The sequence below is a fragment of the Gobio gobio genome (assembly GCF_949357685.1).
Source record: "Gobio gobio genome assembly, chromosome: 7".
NCBI classification, from domain to species: Eukaryota; Metazoa; Chordata; class Actinopteri; order Cypriniformes; family Gobionidae; genus Gobio; species Gobio gobio.
This window is the reverse complement of record NC_137103.1, coordinates 6,681,901-6,700,063: the sequence shown is the minus strand read 5'-3', so window position 1 is coordinate 6,700,063 and position 18,163 is coordinate 6,681,901. Positions and strand designations below refer to the sequence as shown.

The 18,163-nt window shown below is 39.6% G+C and overlaps 1 protein-coding gene across 1 annotated transcript in view; it reads right to left on the bottom strand.

Annotated features, from left to right (window-relative positions):
- ptgfrna (prostaglandin F2 receptor inhibitor a) overlaps nucleotides 1-6,441 on the bottom strand; it is a 61,273-nt gene extending 54,832 nt beyond the window's left edge. The window contains exon 1 of the mRNA XM_079821460.1: nucleotides 5,970-6,441. Within this exon, the coding sequence (XP_079677586.1) occupies nucleotides 5,970-6,021 (52 nt within the window). The 5' untranslated portion in view covers nucleotides 6,022-6,441. The remainder of the gene's footprint in view (nucleotides 1-5,969) is intronic.
- Between the last annotated feature and the right edge of the window lie 11,722 nt (nucleotides 6,442-18,163).

Below are 18,163 nucleotides of genomic sequence, written 5' to 3'. Positions count from 1 at the left end.
TTCTTTGCTCACTAGTCACTGTGGTTAGTGGTTTTCCAAAGTTAAAGCCACTCAGCATTTACACTGGCCACAATTTTGACATTGATACCATGGGAAAAACAGCAATATATATATTTTTATTAGGCTGCTGTCACTTTAAGAGCTGACGCACAGATCCATTACACTGTTACACGTGCGTTTTCTTTCTCAACTGTTTACCTTCACTTCAAACAGAACTGACTGTGTTCACATGAATACTCACCAAGACCGGTGTTTTGACATTATATTGTGTGTATTTGACTGTTTAAGCGCAATAAGCAGCGAAAAAGAGCTCAATTTAGTCCTGAGAAGCAGCTTTATGTGTGTGTGAGCACAAAATCTGTGGGAAATTAGTCAAATTATGAGCAATCCACGCAATCCCACGCCAAAATTCAAGCCCTGCAATAATATTGATCCAGAGAAAATGAAGCGAGTGAGCGAGTGGAGGAGGGTTTGTGTGTCACTCGCTGTCAGAGAGATATGAGAGAGATGAGAGAGAGAGAGAGAGAGAGAGAGAGAGAGCGAGAGAGTTTTCAGAATTTTTTTGTATCCATGTTTCGAAAAATCTATATTTTTGCATTGGCCTTTATTATTTCAGATGCCTTTTTTAAAGACTACAATTGAAAAATGTATATATTATATAAAACTCTATAAGTGTCTAGTAGGAGTGACAGCGTTACACACAACTGCTGAAATACACACACATTTGATGGGTGTTGATGTCAAGCACTGAGTATCAGTCAAAGGTTTGGATTTACACATTTTAGAACAGTCATCGAAACTATTATATAAATGCAAGTATGAGAATTAGGCAGTGACCACAAAACTATATTTTGTCAGCTTATACAAAGTCTCCACCCACGAAAAGCATCCTGGGATGCTTTTTAAACAATATGTGTGCATGATGGACACTTCGTTTTTGTTTTCCTTCACTGTCCTCTGTCCTGTTCAGCTTATCTATTTCTATTAGGTGAATAAATTCATATGTAGGCACAATGTAGAGAAAACGATTTTCAAGCATTCACTTTACGCTTTATTATCTTTTTTTTTTATTTTTATAAATTTGTCTTTGATAAGAGAATCTATACATTAAAACACACATAAAACAATAGGGATGCCCGATAGGCTATATAGCCACCATATCGATATCAGCCGATATATGTTTATTTTTAACGTTATCAGCTGATAAGAACATTTGTCTGATATATTAAAGCTGATTAATAATGTATTATTTCCTTCATCTGAGACACTTCAGACACGCACTGTTCATCATTATGGGTTTGAGTTGATTGAAATATGATTGAATCACTTCAATAAAGGAAAATACAGTTCAGTGCAACATGAGCAGCTCAAGTCTGTCATATAGACTACATAAAATCATAATGAAAACATTAATATTGTGCGTTTAGGACATGTTTTTAATGCTGAGACTTCTGTTTTTGTAATCAGGCTCTCAAAAATGATATAAAATTTTGATTTAGATTTATAGGCCAATATACCGAAACGATAATTCTTTATATTTGAAAGCCGATGACCGATATTATCAGTTAGTCATCGCTTTCAAATATAAATAATTATTGGTTATTGGCTTTCAAATATAAAGAATGATCGGTTATCTGCTTTCAAATATAAAGAATTATCGTTCTCGGCTTTCAAATATAAAGAATTATCGGTTCTCGGCTTTTAAATATAAAGAATTATCAGTTATCGCTTTCAAATATAAAGAATTATCAGTTATTGGCTTTCAAAAATAAAGAATTATCGGTTATTGGCTTTCAAATATAAAGAATTATCGGTTATTGGCTTTCAAAAATAAAGAATTATTGGTTATCGCTTTCAAATACAAAGAATTATCGGTTATCGGCTTTCAAATATAAAGAATTATCAGTTATCGCTTTCAAATATAAAGAATTATCGGTTATCGGCTTTCAAATATAAAGAATTATCAGCTATCCCTTTCAAATATAAAGCATTATCAGCTATACCTTTCAAATATAAAGAATTATCAGCTATACCTTTCAAATATAAAGCATTATCAGCTATCCCTTTCAAATATAAAGCATTATCAGCTATCCCTTTCAAATATAAAGAATTATCAGTTATCGCTTTCAAATATAAAGAATTATCGGTTATTGGCTTTCAAATATAAAGCATTATCGGTTATTGGCTTTCAAATATAAAGCATTATCAGCTATCCCTTTCAAATATAAAGAATTATCGGTTATTGGCTTTCAAATATAAAGAATTATCGGTTATTGGCTTTCAAATATAAAGAATTATCAGTTATCGCTTTCAAATATAAAGAATTATCAGTTATTGGCTTTCAAATATAAAGAATTATCGGTTATTGGCTTTCAAATATAAAGAATTATCAGATATCGCTTTCAAATATAAAGAATTATCGGTTATCGCTTTCAAATATAAAGAATTATCAGTTATCGCTTTCAAATATAAAGAATTATCGGTTATTGGCTTTCAAATATAAAGAATTATCGGTTATTGGCTTTCAAATATAAAAAATTATCAGTTATCGCTTTCAAATATAAAGAATTATCGGTTATTGGCTTTCAAATATAAAGAATTATCAGTTATTGGCTTTCAAATATAAAGAATTATCAGATATCACTTTCAAATATAAAGAATTATCGGTTCTCGGCTTTCAAATATAAAGAATTATCGGTTCTCGGCTTTCAAATATAAAGAATTATCAGTTATCGCTTTCAAATATAAAGAATTATCAGTTATTGGCTTTCAAATATAAAGAATTATCGGTGATTGGCTTTCAAATATAAAGAATTATCGGTTATTGGCTTTCAAATATAAAGAATTATTGGTTATTGCTTTCAAATACAAAGAATTATCGGTTATCGGCTTTCAAATATAAAGAATTATCAGTTATCGCTTTCAAATATAAAGAATTATCGGTTATCGGCTTTCAAATATAAAGAATTATCAGCTATCCCTTTCAAATATAAAGCATTATCAGCTATACCTTTCAAATATAAAGCATTATCAGCTATACCTTTCAAATATAAAGAATTATCGGTTATCGCTTTCAAATATAAAGAATTATCAGTTATCGCTTTCAAATATAAAGAATTATCGGTTATTGGCTTTCAAATATAAAGAATTATCGGTTATTGGCTTTCAAATATAAAGCATTATCGGTTATTGGCTTTCAAATATAAAGCATTATCAGCTATCCCTTTCAAATATAAAGAATTAACAGCTATCCCTTTCAAATATAAAGAATTATCAGCTATCGCTTTCAAATATAAAGAATTATCGGTTATTGGCTTTCAAATATAAAGAATTATCGGTTATTGGCTTTCAAATATAAAGAATTATCAGATATCGCTTTCAAATATAAAGAATTATCGGTTATCGCTTTCAAATATAAAGAATTATCAGTTATCGCTTTCAAATATAAAGAAGTATCGGTTATTGGCTTTCAAATATAAAGAATTATCAGTTATCGCTTTCAAATATAAAGAATTATTGGTTATCTGCTTTCAAATATAAAGAATTATCGGTTATTGGCTTTCAAATATAAAGAATTATCGGTTCTCTGCTTTCAAATATAAAGAATTATCAGTTATCACTTTCAAATATAAAGAATTATTAGTTATCGCTTTCAAATATAAAGAATTATCGGTTATCGTATCAGCCAAAATTTTTATTAAATTAAAAGAAACCACTTTATTTTACTCCAGATTTCTGAATGTCAGTTTGACATATAAAGTTAGCAATTTTCAAAAGGTATAAGCCCTCAGATCAAAAGGCATATCATACAAACAAAGCCATAAAGGCCCGGTTTCACAGACAGGGTTTAAACCAGGATCAGGCCTGAGGAAGGATTATTAAATTAGGACATTTAATAGCTTTTAAACATGCCTTAAAAAAGAAAAACATTACTGGTGTGCATGTTAAGACAAAACAATGACATTGATATTTTAAGATATGCTTTCAGTTAAAACATGCATTTTAGTCTGAGACTAGTCTGTGAAACCAGGGGTTAAAGTCATACAAACCAAATTCAGTCAAGTTTGTCCAAACCATGTTGTTCAAACTAAGGAGCCATGAAGACAGAAGGTGTGGTAATGTCAGAGGAAATGATCATTCCCGAGTGCAGGATGAGTTTTCCCAGAAGAGAACAATTTTAAAAGGTGTTTAAAAGTACACTTCAAAGAGACGCGTCATGGAAATTATCATTGTAAATAACCTTATTAGGTCATGGATGAGTTCAAAGCTGGAATGAAAACATGCCGTCGCAACTAAAGGGGAATATTAACATTTTATTGGGTTGGGAATTAAGTGCTCTGAGACGAATGATATCAGCATGGCAGCAGAAGACATTACACTGGGGAAAACCACAGAAGAGAAGAGCAGAGGGACCGAAACCAAAACCCAGAGAAAGAGGTGACATGTAACAACTTGTCTCTTCATGAGGGATCGGTTGTTCTTGTAAGGTTGACAACTCAGAAGACAAACATAGTAGACGCTAAAGAAATATATGGCACAATAAACCCTGCTGTCAAAACTGAGGTCATAAGATAATAACAGTATTAAAACAGGACACGGGGAAAGTTGATCAGTGAGAGCGGATCAGAGCTGATTATGTGAATGATAATGAATGTGAGCCAGGGATTGTCAACACAAAAACCTGTGTGCAAATGCAAATAGTAGCTACACAGAAAGTGTAAATATCTTTTGAAAGGGAGAAAAAAAAACACTTCCTGTATCTTTTATTGTTACGGTCAAAGGTCATACACCCAATATAGCGCTGAATATTGAACCGCATACCAGCAAACTACTCTTACTGTTTCTCCAGTGGAAAGATGTGGTAAACGGAGTACGATTTCTACACTAGTGTGATGAAGTCCTGAAGTGCAATGTCAGGTGGTAGAAGTTTTCAGGCAGATGCCAACGTGGACACACCGTGTGACATTCCCTCATTCAGAAAAATCAACACGTGACTAAATATTCAAGAATAAAAGGACCACATGTAGTTTATCTGTCAATGCGAACTCAAATATTGTTCTAAATATTAGGGGTCAGTGTTACAACCATTTGAAAACGGATAAATAAACATGTTTTGTGAATTATTGTCTGTTGAGACCATGGACATTTTTTGAAGTGATATTCATCAATTTTCCTATTGCGCCTGTCATATATTTTTGGCATATTGTTGGACTCAGTCATAGTAATGTTTGAAAACGGATAAATAAACCAATAAATAAACATGTTTTGTGAATTATTGCCTGTGGAGAGCATGGAAATGTAAATGCAAGCAACACTTTGAAGTGATATTCATTCATTTTCCTATATATTTTTGGCATATTATTGGACTCACACAGTTCATAGATATATTCATATAACTGCTTTGGCACTGAAGTCCTGAAGCAAAACCACAGCCATAAGAACCACCGCTTGACAAACTGGTTTGCTCTATCTGCTGGCAGTAAACACATTTTACACTGAATCACCTCACTTAATGGATCACTATAATACTGTAGGCAATATTAGACAACTGAGACCTGGACACACACTTCACATCACACACCACAGCTCTGGTTTGGGGATTTACAGTGGGAAAGCAACAAAAACTCAGGCTCATTAACAGACTATAATGTTATAATGTTGGGTTAACAGACCTATAGAAATCGATAAAGAAGCACATTTTGCTCTCATTTGACAATAAGTGTCTCAATTTGAGGACCATCTAAAATAAAACAAGCTCATTTTCTTCAAGATAGCCTATAAGATAATAGTAATACTATTTTATGATGAAAATGATCTTATTGTATTTTGAACAAATTATTTTATATAACAACAACAAAGTTAGATATGCAAATTTAACTTTTTTTGTTGTTAACTAAACTAAGTGAATACAAACAAGTTTTATCAACCTTAAAATAATGCGTTTCTTAATGAAGAACTTCTCAACTCACCAAGAGCAATAAACAAAATCACCGGGCGAAGGAGTCCCGTTCCTTTATCCATTTTGTGAAGGCGCGTGATTTTCCCACGGGATCGCCTTTGTCATTCAAACCGGGCAGAGAGTGTGAAATCCTCCCGTGAGCGCGCGCGGAACGAGTCTCCCGGCACGAGCGCGGAATTAAAGTTTAGCGAGAGTCGCGCGGTTTAGTCCTTTAGCGGTGTGAACGGCGGTAGATCTGCGCGTGCTGCATGATACAACTCAGGACAGAGGGCTGGATTGGCACAGTCGTGTCCGGAAGTGAGTGTGTGTGTGTGTGTGTGTGTGTGTGTGAGTCAGTGTGTGTGTGTGTGTGTGTGTGTGTGTGTGTGTGTGTGTGTTCTCTCTGTTGGATGAGGGAGGGACTCTGCCGTGCCGCTCGCCGCAGGTGAAGTTCCGCCGCGCCCGCGACTGAGTCGTGACAGTGCAGGCAAAATACAGGCACTAATTATCTCCCAGAATAACTCCCCGAGTCCGGAGAGACCCCCGAACCACCCACCGCTATCCTCACGTGTTCCCAGAACGGCGCAGAATGAATCATTTATGTCGAGAAATCGTCCTCGTTATCCTTTCATCTCTGAGAGAGAGAGAGTTTAGGGTCTCATCAACCTGCATACATTCATGCATCAATACAGTGAAGTCTGAGACCACATTGATTTAAACTCTCTGATACAGTATGCTTTAAAGTGAATATGAAATATTGTATATTCTGTGGGCTACTATATCTAGGTCACTAATCAAATGTTGCATTGATCGTGTGAACTCTTTGTGTCACGGTTCATCAATCCATCGTCTCGTCTTCTCTGTGTTTGTGTGGTTGTGTTGGAGGCGTGGTTATTGATTGCTGCTCTGATCACTATCACCTGCCGCACTCATTATCTCTGCCTATTTATACGTGTCACTCACATACCTCTCTGTCAGATCGTTACAGACTGTCCTGCGGTTCCTGGTGCCCGCTCCTTTGTCTCCCGGGAGATTTATCTCTGTTCCGGATCCTGGATTCCTGCGCTCGTTTTGCCCGCTGCTTCCCTGTGCCACGATCCTGCCTGGAGGATTCTGTTCACCTGTTTCCCTGGATGTCTGGACTTCCTGTTCGCTCTCTTTTTCCCTGCATCACTCTCTGTTGTTTCTCTATGGTCCCCGGACTCTATATGAATGTTGAGCAGTTGAAGTGACATTAAATGAGTTTATCGCTATTGGATCTTTCAGTCTCTTTTTCAGTACGTGACAGAACGATCTGACCGTGAAATGGATCCAGCGAGAGTCGCAGAACTGCAAGAGTATCTCACAACAAGTAATCAGAGAATGGATCGCCAGGATGAACAGGTAACCGCCGCCACTCAAGCAGTGCAGACACTCGTGGCACAGGTGTCCGAGCTCTCGAACCAGATTCAACAACTGAGATCGCCCACTGCGCCCACCCCGCCGTCCGTTCCTCCCATCCCGGTTAACATCAGTGGCCAGCATGAGCCGCGTATCCCCACACCGGAGCGTTATTCGGGCGAGCCCGACTTGTGTAGACCTTTTCTAACCAGATGCTCACTGTTCTTCTCGTTACAGCCGGTGACGTTTTCTACAGAGACTTCTAGAGTGGCACTGGTGTTGAATTTGCTGGCGGGACGCGCGGCGCTGTGGGGAACGGCGGTTTGGGAAAATAAACATCCTTGCTGTTCCTCGTTCCTTGCACTCTCGGAGGAGATGAGACGGGTTTTTGACCGCGCTGTTGTGGGCCGCGAGGCGGCTCAGAGACTCGCTGAAATACAACAAGGCAATCGACCCGTCTCTGATTACATCATCGAGTTCCGGACTTTGGCCGCAGAGTGCAAGTGGAACGAGGAGGCGCAGTGGGATCGATTCCTGCATGGGCTGGCTGACCGTGTCCAACGGAGGATATTTACACTGGAGTTACCTACTAGTCTCAATGGACTCATAGAACTGGCTTTGCGGGTGGATTCACGTCTGGAGTACCGCGATCAACGTTTTCGTACGAGGAGAACCCCTGAGTGTCATGAGTTTCTGGACGGAGACACGGTCAGTCCACCCTACGATCACGAGCCCATGCAGGTGGGGAGAGCTCGGCTTTCCCGGGAGGAGAGAGAACGTCGGAGGACTGGAGGACTTTGTCTTTATTGCGGCGCGGCGGGGCATTTCCTCAACCAGTGTCCGTTAAAAGATCGAGCCCGACAGTAGAACGAGGGTTACTGTCGGGTGGAGCTGCGTTGGGGAAATCCTCGTCCGCGACTCTCCTTCCGGGAAGATTGCAGTGGGCAAACGGATCCCACAACTGCCAGGCGTTAGTGGACTCCGGAGCCGAGGGTAGTTTTTTGGATCGCAAACTAGCCTTCCAGCTTCAGATTCCTCTCACTCCCCTCTGTAACCCCATCGCGGTGCACGCCCTAAATGGGCAGACTCTTCCTACCATCACCCACACCACTGACAATATTTCACTGGTTATATCGGGCAATCACACGGAGACTATCAAGTTTTTCATCACGGACTCCCCTCTCATTCCCATTGTCCTCGGTCATCCCTGGTTGCTGAAACACAATCCCAGGATTGACTGGGGACACAACTCTGTCTTTGGGTGGAGTAATCAGTGCCATGCCTCTTGTCTTGTTTCTGCTCGTTCGTCTGTGTCTAGTTTTGTGTTTCAGGAGGAGACGGTGGATTTATCTAACGTGCCCGAGGAGTATCTCGACCTGAAGGAGGTGTTCAGTAAGTCCCGGGCTGCTTCTCTTCCTCCTCATCGTCCCTATGACTGTGCCATAGATTTACTTCCAGGCAAGTCTCCGCCCAAAGGCAAGTTATACTCTCTTTCTTTACCTGAGAAGGAGGCCATGGAGAAATATATTTCTGATTCTCTAGCTTCCGAGTTCATCCGCCCTTCCTCTTCTCCAGCGGGGGCGGGGTTCTTTTTCGTGGGTAAGAAGGATGGTTCTCTGCGACCTTGTATTGATTACCGAGGGTTGAATAACATCACGGTAAAGAATACTTATCCTTTGCCGTTGATGTCTTCAGCTTTCGAGAGGTTACAGGGAGCATCCTTATTCACGAAATTGGATTTACGCAATGCTTATCATTTGGTGCGCATAAGGGAGGGGGATGAGTGGAAGACGGCATTTAACACCCCCAGGGGCCATTTTGAATACTTAGTTATGCCCTTCGGGCTTTCTAACTCCCCTGCGGTCTTCCAGGCACTAGTCAATGATGTGCTGGGAGACATGGTTGATCAGTTTCTGTATGTCTACCTGGATGACATATTGATTTTTTCTTCGTCTCTCCAGGAGCATGTCCAGCACGTCAGACTAGTGCTTCAGAGGTTGCTAGAGAATGGGCTTTTTGTCAAGGCGGAGAAATGCGCGTTTCATGCACAGTCTGTTTCTTTCCTAGGGTATATCGTCTCGTCCGAGGGAATGCGCATGGATCCTGACAAAGTTAAGGCTGTCATAGATTGGCCAAGCCCGGATTCCCGTAAGGCCCTACAGAGGTTTCTGGGGTTCGCTAATTTCTATCGGCGTTTCATTCGCAACTTCAGCCAACTAGCTGCGCCTCTGACCGCGTTAACCTCTCCCAAGACGGCTTTCAGGTGGTCTGGTGCAGCCGAGGCTGCATTTTCCAAACTTAAGAGTCGCTTCGTTTCGGCTCCCATTCTCATTACCCCTGATCCATCTAGCCAGTTTGTGGTAGAGGTTGACGCATCAGAGACGGGGGTAGGTGCAGTTCTTTCTCAGCGCTCTTCCTCGGACGACAAGATGCATCCTTGCGCGTTTTTTTCCCATCGTCTATCACCAGCCGAACGCAATTACGACATTGGTAACAGAGAATTGCTGGCAGTCAAACTTGCATTGGAGGAGTGGCGTCATTGGTTAGAGGGATCGGGGGTACCTTTCATTGTCTGGACCGATCATAAGAATCTAGAGTACATCAGATCTGCTAAAAGACTCAACTCTAGGCAGGCTCGGTGGGCCCTTTTTTTCGGACGTTTTGACTTTTCTCTATCGTACCGCCCGGGTTCTAAAAACATCAAACCCGATGCTTTGTCGCGCGTTTTTGACCGCTCCGAACGCCCTGCTACTCCCGAGTGTATTTTACCTGAGAGACTTTTTGTTTCCACACTCATATGGGAGGTCGAATCGAGGGTTAAATCAGCCTTAGAAGGGGTAACGCCTCCGCCCGGTGGACCACCGAGTCGATTATTTGTGCCTGAGGGAGTTCGGTCCGACGTGATACGATGGGGTCATTGCTCCAATGTAGCTTGCCATCCAGGGGTTAATAGAACTAAGTTTTTGGTTAAGCAACGATTCTGGTGGCCGAGGATGGCTCGCGACATCCGGGATTTTGTTTTGGCCTGTTCGGTTTGTGCCATGGGTAAGACGTCTAATCGCTCCCCTGATGGGTTACTCCAACCGCTGTCTGTTCCTTCGAGACCCTGGTCCCACATTGCGCTAGATTTCATCACCGCCCTCCCGCCCTCCCAGGGCAAGACAGTCGTTTTGACAGTCGTGGACCGGTTCTCGAAAATGGCTCATTTTATTCCCTTACCCAAATTACCTTCTGCTAAGGAGACAGCGGTAGCTGTCGTGGATCACGTCTTTCGTTTACATGGCCTTCCGATGGACGTGGTTTCCGACAGGGGGCCCCAATTTATTTCCAAATTTTGGCGTGAATTTTGTAAGTTGCTGGGGGCGACGGTTAGTCTGTCGTCGGGGTTTCATCCCCAAAGTAATGGCCAGACCGAGCGCGCCAACCAAGATCTTGAGAGAGGGTTGCGATGTTTGGTCTCCAAGAATCCTTCGTCCTGGAGTCAGCAAATCTCTTGGATTGAGTACGCACATAATTCGTTACCAGTGTCGGCTACGGGCCTCTCGCCGTTTGAGTGTAGCTTAGGTTACCAGCCACCACTGTTTCCCAGTCTGGAATCCGAAGTCGCGGTTCCCTCCGCTCACGCTTTCGTCCAGAGGTGTCGTCACACATGGAGCAGAGCCCGTGAGACTCTGCTCCAGGTGGGTAGACGCACCAAGGCCCAAGCCGATCGCCACCGGTCTAAGCCTCCCGTCTACGTCGTGGGTCAAAAAGTGTGGCTTTCATCCAGAAACATTCCTCTCCGCTCCGTAAGTAATAAGTTGGCTCCCAAATTTATTGGCCCATTTCCTGTCACCAAGATTCTTAGTCCGGTGGCAGTCCGCCTCAAACTACCTCCTGCGTACGGGAGGATTCACCCCGTGTTTCATGTTTCTAAATTAAAGCCCGTATTTCATTCTCACATTAACCCGCCAGTCCCGGTTCCCCCCCCGCCGCGTCTCGTAGATGGGGAACCAACTTATACGGTTAATCGTATTCTGGACTCAAGACGGAGGGGACGCGGATTCCAGTACTTGGTGGACTGGGAAGGTTACGGTCCGGAGGAGAGAAGTTGGGTTCCTGCGAGGGACATATTGGATCACTCCCTTATTGATGATTACAATCGACAGGTAGGTCCTCCTGGGAGCTCCAGGAGGCGCTCCTAGGGGGAGGGGTACTGTCACGGTTCATCAATCCATCGTCTCGTCTTCTCTGTGTTTGTGTGGTTGTGTTGGAGGCGTGGTTATTGATTGCTGCTCTGATCACTATCACCTGCCGCACTCATTATCTCTGCCTATTTATACGTGTCACTCACATACCTCTCTGTCAGATCGTTACAGACTGTCCTGCGGTTCCTGGTGCCCGCTCCTTTGTCTCCCGGGAGATTTATCTCTGTTCCGGATCCTGGATTCCTGCGCTCGTTTTGCCCGCTGCTTCCCTGTGCCACGATCCTGCCTGGAGGATTCTGTTCACCTGTTTCCCTGGATGTCTGGACTTCCTGTTCGCTCTCTTTTTCCCTGCATCACTCTCTGTTGTTTCTCTATGGTCCCCGGACTCTATATGAATGTTGAGCAGTTGAAGTGACATTAAATGAGTTTATCGCTATTGGATCTTTCAGTCTCTTTTTCAGTACGTGACACTTTGCAGTGCCATCAGATTGTCTTGCTCACACTGAAGATGCTGCACTCAAAAACATAATATATGCATGTATACTGTACATATGAGTTTTATTTTTTGCTGTAGCTTTTTGTACATAACTCTGCATTGAGAGACTGAATAATGTTTACCCCATGATTTCCTCTCCCTCAAGTCATCCTCAGTGTGTATGACATTCTTCTGTCAGACGAACACAATCAGAGTTATATTAAAATATGTCCTGGCTCTTCCAAGCTTTATAATAAATATCCATCCATCATAAAAGTGCATCTATCCATCATAAAAGTGCATCTATCAATACTAAAAGTGCATCTATCCATCATTAAAGTGCATCTGTCCATCATAAAAGTGCATTTATCCATCATTAAAGTGCATCTGTCCATCATAAAAGTGCATTTATCCATCATAAAAGTGCATCCATCCATCATATAACTGCTCCACACGGCTCCGGGGGTTAATAAAGGCCTTCAGAAGCAAAGCCATGCGTTTGTGTAAGAAAAATAAAACTGTAATCTCTAACTTCCGCTGACTGTTACACGCGTTCACGAGAGACTGGCGTTCCAGCGCATGACGTCTGACGCTCCGGTGAGAATATGCTGAAAGTGTTGTTTTGCTCTATCCTCATCACGGAGCGTCCGCTACACCTGCGTCATACATGAGGGAGAGGAAATCATGGGCTCATTTTCACTTTTGGGCGAACTATCCCTTAAAGGAATCTGCAAATTATTAAATGTAAAAGATGATATAATTTGTAACAAAAAAAAACCTTGACTAGTCAACAGATTCAATGATAGACGTGAATATAAAAACGACATATTATTCTTATTAACTGACCCGAGTATTACAAATGTGAGAAGGATTCATAACAACATGCATTTTAAAGTCAGACGTTAACTACAGCTAACACTGCTCGTGGGCTAGTTACAGTTTCCCTGTCAGATCAGGTTAGGTTATACCCACACATCTTAAAAGCTTGTGTACATACAGACAGACAAACTTTACCATTGGTTTGTTTGTGTGACTGTGCAGAGGTCAGCTGGTGAGGGGAGCGAGGGTTCAGGCTCAAAGGTCAGAGCACCTTTTGGTGAAGCCGCTGATTTACACTGGTGTTCAAGTCACTGTGTCAGCTACTATTTTTACTTGATGCGGAACATATGGTTGTTGGCACAGGACCTCAGTCAGACCGCAGTGACCTGCTGCGACACACACGCACACACACAGCATGAGCAGAATTCGTTAAGGTACAATCACACTCCCTTTCACAGTTCCTGCAGTCCTGCATTGTGAAGGGCTCCTCCCAGCATTAGTGCTTTCAGAACAAACACGGCACACCCTAAAGACATGCCTACGTAACAAAAGAGAGCCATCTGACTCTGTGCTGGATCTACTGCACCAGATCACCATATGCAAACAAGCACTGTGACTAATGACGGCGGGCTGTCAATCAAACACACACACAATGCGCTCACTAATACTGAATGTGACCTTTTTGATAATCTTCCATACGTACATCAACTTCTCCCTGCATTCAGCTGAGCCATTAGTAATGTCTTGTCATAACATAGCAAAGTCTTGTAGAAATGTTCTTGGATAAACTTGCTCACATCTGCAGGCAAAATACTTGATCTGTTGTTGCGACCTGCTCTGATTTCACAACGCTGGTGTAGACGACGTCTGCAAAATTAAAAATATAACACCTTTGTGTTGAGGAAGGAGCAGAGATAAAGTAGATCAATACTGAGTCTGTTAAATGTCTAGCATAGATTGATCTAAAGCTCCCTCTGGTGGTGCTCATCTGTACGCTCAGGGTTTGTAGGATGTGGGAGTTTCTGTCCAGTGTTGAGGGAGCTGGTCAAGCTGCTCATAATCTAAATAGTTAAACTACAGTAAATCTAGCCTGACGTGGTCATACTCAGATTCTAGTCAGATCATGTCTGCGTCTGAAAACCCTTGCCTCGCTGCCTTATCAGACAATGGCTGCACGCTTTGGGGAAAATATCTAATCGTGATTATTCTGGTTAAAATTGCGATTTAAAACGCGATTATTATTATTTTTTTATTTTTACAAATGAAAGTGTGTATAACATTTTGTGTTTATATATTAATATGGCTTATAATAAATATTATGATTATTATTATTGCTAAATAAAAATAAGAAATATTACTATTACAAAAACATTTTCATTATTAAAAATGTAAAATAGCATTTAAGAATAAATATAACAGTATAATAATAATAATTATTATTATTATATTTTACAGAAAAAAATATGGCTCACTTGTTAATATGCAGACAGCCTATGACTAAAAATTAGGGCTGTCAAAAGATTAATCGCAATTAATCGCATCCAAAATAAAAGTTTGTGTTTACATAATATATGTGTGTGTACTCTGTTAATTATTATTTATATATAAATACACACACAAGCATGTATATATTTAAGAAAAAAATATAATTTTTTATATATAAAACATTTATACTATATATATTATAGATTATATAAATGTATATACAGTATATACATGCAAATATTTCTTAAATATATACATGAATGTGTGTGTATTTATATATAAATAATAATTAACAGAGTACACACACATATATTATGTAAACATAAACTTTTATTTTGGATGCGATTAATCGCGATTAATCTTTTGACAGCCCTACTAAAAATCATTAGAAATGTCTGGGGTTTATTGTAAAAAATGTATATATATATATTATTATAAAAATGTGTGCTTTTTATCTGTGTTTCTAAAAGTCTATGTCTTTAATATGAAATATGAGCCTCTTATGCATCCACTGTGGGGATTAAAACTCCTGTACATTGAAGAAAAACATATGGATTGTCATATAAATTTATTTAGAAGTATTATTTGTCTTTTTTTCTACCCAAAAGTTTTCATTCATACTGGAGGCCAGAGGGCGCCCTCGAGCAGAAACTCCACAGACGCCTCAGAAAGTAATCGTTCGTGTTCAGGAAATCCCCGATGTGAAGCTCGCGCTGTAGCTGAATAAAACGAAGATAGAAACGCTTTGACTGATTAAACATGAAGATAATACTTCTGCGACAAGATATGGTGTATTGAGTTCTTCTCGGGTATTTTCATAATAATAAAGTGTTCAGTGCTGACTGAAATTCTGTGATAAGAAGCCATATCAGCTCTGGAACAAACTCTGCAACAAACTGACAGCAAACGCAACTTTGGGACGCCATCTTTTCCCCCCAGCTCAACTGTCACTGAATGGAACGCACAGGATTGTGGGATATCAAAGGCAGTGAAGGATACATTTATGCTGCCTTCACAACTCGATCAGATGAAGGTGTCTCAGGAGACAGGAAGTGAAGCTAACATTAGATTCGGACATGCCTTGATGCCTTCCTGCCTTGAAATGTGCCCTCCGAAGGCAGCATTTTCCAGGTTTCGGACGCAGCCTATGAGTCTGCTCCTGCTCCATTGGGCTGTGATTATGGGGTGTTTCAACCGAACCAGGAAAGAAAATGCCTCTGCACTCAATTGGACAGACCTACAACCAATCAGAGCGACGGAGTAAGTGACGTGTTGAGCGACGCATAGTTGTCAACAGAACTCAACTGCACGCACGCTGGAAGAAGTAGAAGAAGAAGATGAGTGTGAACGATTACGTCACTGTCGATCATCTGTCCATCATCATATAAATCCTGCCCTGATGATTTGATTGGTCTGAACTGCTCTGGTTCCAGCATAGTTGCTCCACAACGGGTCAAGTCCAGACCGAACTTCCCCACCTCAAATGTTGTGTAAGTTCGGCTGGCATCCAGGCTACAGTAAATCGACCCTATAGCAAAAATAGTTACCAATATTACAAGTTACTTATATATATATATATATGAAGAGTTCAGATGCAAAAACCTCTAAGTCGATCTGACATGTTTTCTTTTAAATTAGCATTTTTTATGAGGCTCCTATGTTAAGGTTCAGTGATTTCACTTTAATGGAAACCGTCTCCATTGACTTTGCATTGCGTGAAGAGCCTCCTTGTCAATTCGGACTTATAACAAAAAACAGAACAATGTCTAAAAGCTGATATGTGACTACACTGTAAAAAGAATACTGTGAAAAATACAGCAACTTGCTGGCAGCAATTAGCTAGTAAGTTGCTGTATTTCATTTCACAGTATTCTTACTGTAAATGTAATCGCAGTAACTTTAAAATTACTGTAATTTTTTTTACAGTAATAATCACAGTACTGTATTTCATAACTACTACTGTAATGGGGATTACTGCATTAATTTTGTGTACTGTAAAATAAAGACACTGTCACAAATGCCATTTATTTTCTCACTTTTAATTTCAAAAATTCATAAAATAAAAATTATAATTAAATTAAAGTATAGCATCATTTTTTTCAGTGTTAATTTTTCTGTGAACATTTAATTTCATCACTTTTCTGAACATACAAAAAACACTTTTCTGAACAAACAAAACAATCAATATTTATTAAAATGTTTGGATAAAATTACAAATGTATAAAAATTTAATGATTTAAAAACAGCAGGATTTCAAACCTATATATTTTCTGAACATATACATTTTTTTCAATAAGTTAACATTTCTCTGTGAACAATTCATTTCATTTCAACACTTTTCTGAGCAAACAAAACAATCAATATGTATTCAAATGTTTGGGTAAAATTACAAATCTATAAAAATTAAATGATTTAAAGGGATAGTTCACCCAAAAATTTAAATTGTGTCATCATTTACTCACCCTCAACCTGTATGAATTTTTCTTCTGCTGAACACAAAGAAAGATATTTTGAAGAATGTCGTTAACCAGACAGTTGATGGGTCCCATTGACTTCCATAGTAGGAAAAAAAAATACTATGGAAGTCAATGGGACCCATCAACTTTCTGGTTAACGACATTCTTCAAAATATCTTTCTTTGTGTTCAGCAGAAGAAAGAAATTCATGCAGGTTGAGGGTGAGTAAATGATGACACAATTTTCATTTTTGGGTGAACTATCCCTTTAAAAACAGCAGGATTTCAAACCTGAATATTGTTTTTCTCCAAGAAGTTTTTTTTTTTGCATAACTATTATTCTTTTAAAACTTGACCTGGACTTCCTGGGCTGGAGTCTTCTACCCTGTAGAGGAAGAAATTCATTATTAATGTAAAAGTTTAAAAGCAAGACAGATGGGTTGATGACATATACATAAAAGTTTTAAATAAATATTAGTATTTTTTATATGCTTTGTTGGTGGTTTGTGGAGTAGCATCCCCCGGGGCTGATATTGTTTTATAGCTTGAATAAAGATGTAAAATGTAAATTTATTTTCTTAACACAAACTGTAACATCTGTAAAAATAACAACCTATTTTTAAAAGATAAAATGTAAATATTCTTATGGAGTTGCAACTCGACTCTTATTAGACAGTATTAGTTTCTGTCATTTGCCATTACTTTAATATTTAATAACTGTCTACATGAATAATATTATAAAATTGTACATGAATATCCCACATTTCTGCCACAATACCATGTTTACAGTTAGTGATACAACAGTGAAATTTATGGTAAATGTTTGTGAGTTGTGAATGGAAAAGTATTCTAACTGGCTGGTGGTGTTGTCACACAATGTTCCTCCTGTTTTTCATGTCAGTGTTGTTGAATCACCTTGTGTTGACGCTGTAAAACTGCATGATTTGAAAATGATGCTTGGCAGGCCTAAAGGGATAGTTCACTTTAAAATGAAAATGCTATTATCATATACTCAACCTCAAGTTGTTTCGAACCTGTATGAATTTCTTTCTTCTTCTGAACACAAAAGAGGATATTTTGAAGAATGTCAAAGAGGATATTTTGAAGAATGTCGGTAACCAAACAGTTAACTAGAGCCAGTGACTTCCATAGTATTTTTTTTTTTCCTACTATGGAAGTTACAGGCTCCAGTTAACTGTTTGGTTACTGACATTCTTCAAAATATCCTCTTTTGTGGTCAGCAGAAGAAAGAAATTCATACAGGTTTGAAACAACTTGAGAGTAAATTTTGAAGTGAACTATCCCTTTAATAGACAAGTTGCGGGCCACCCCTGACTCTCAACCACCAACTACCCACCCAAACTGGCTTCCAGTTATTCCAAGGTATTCAAGGTAACAATTAAAAGTCTCACCTGGTATTAGTT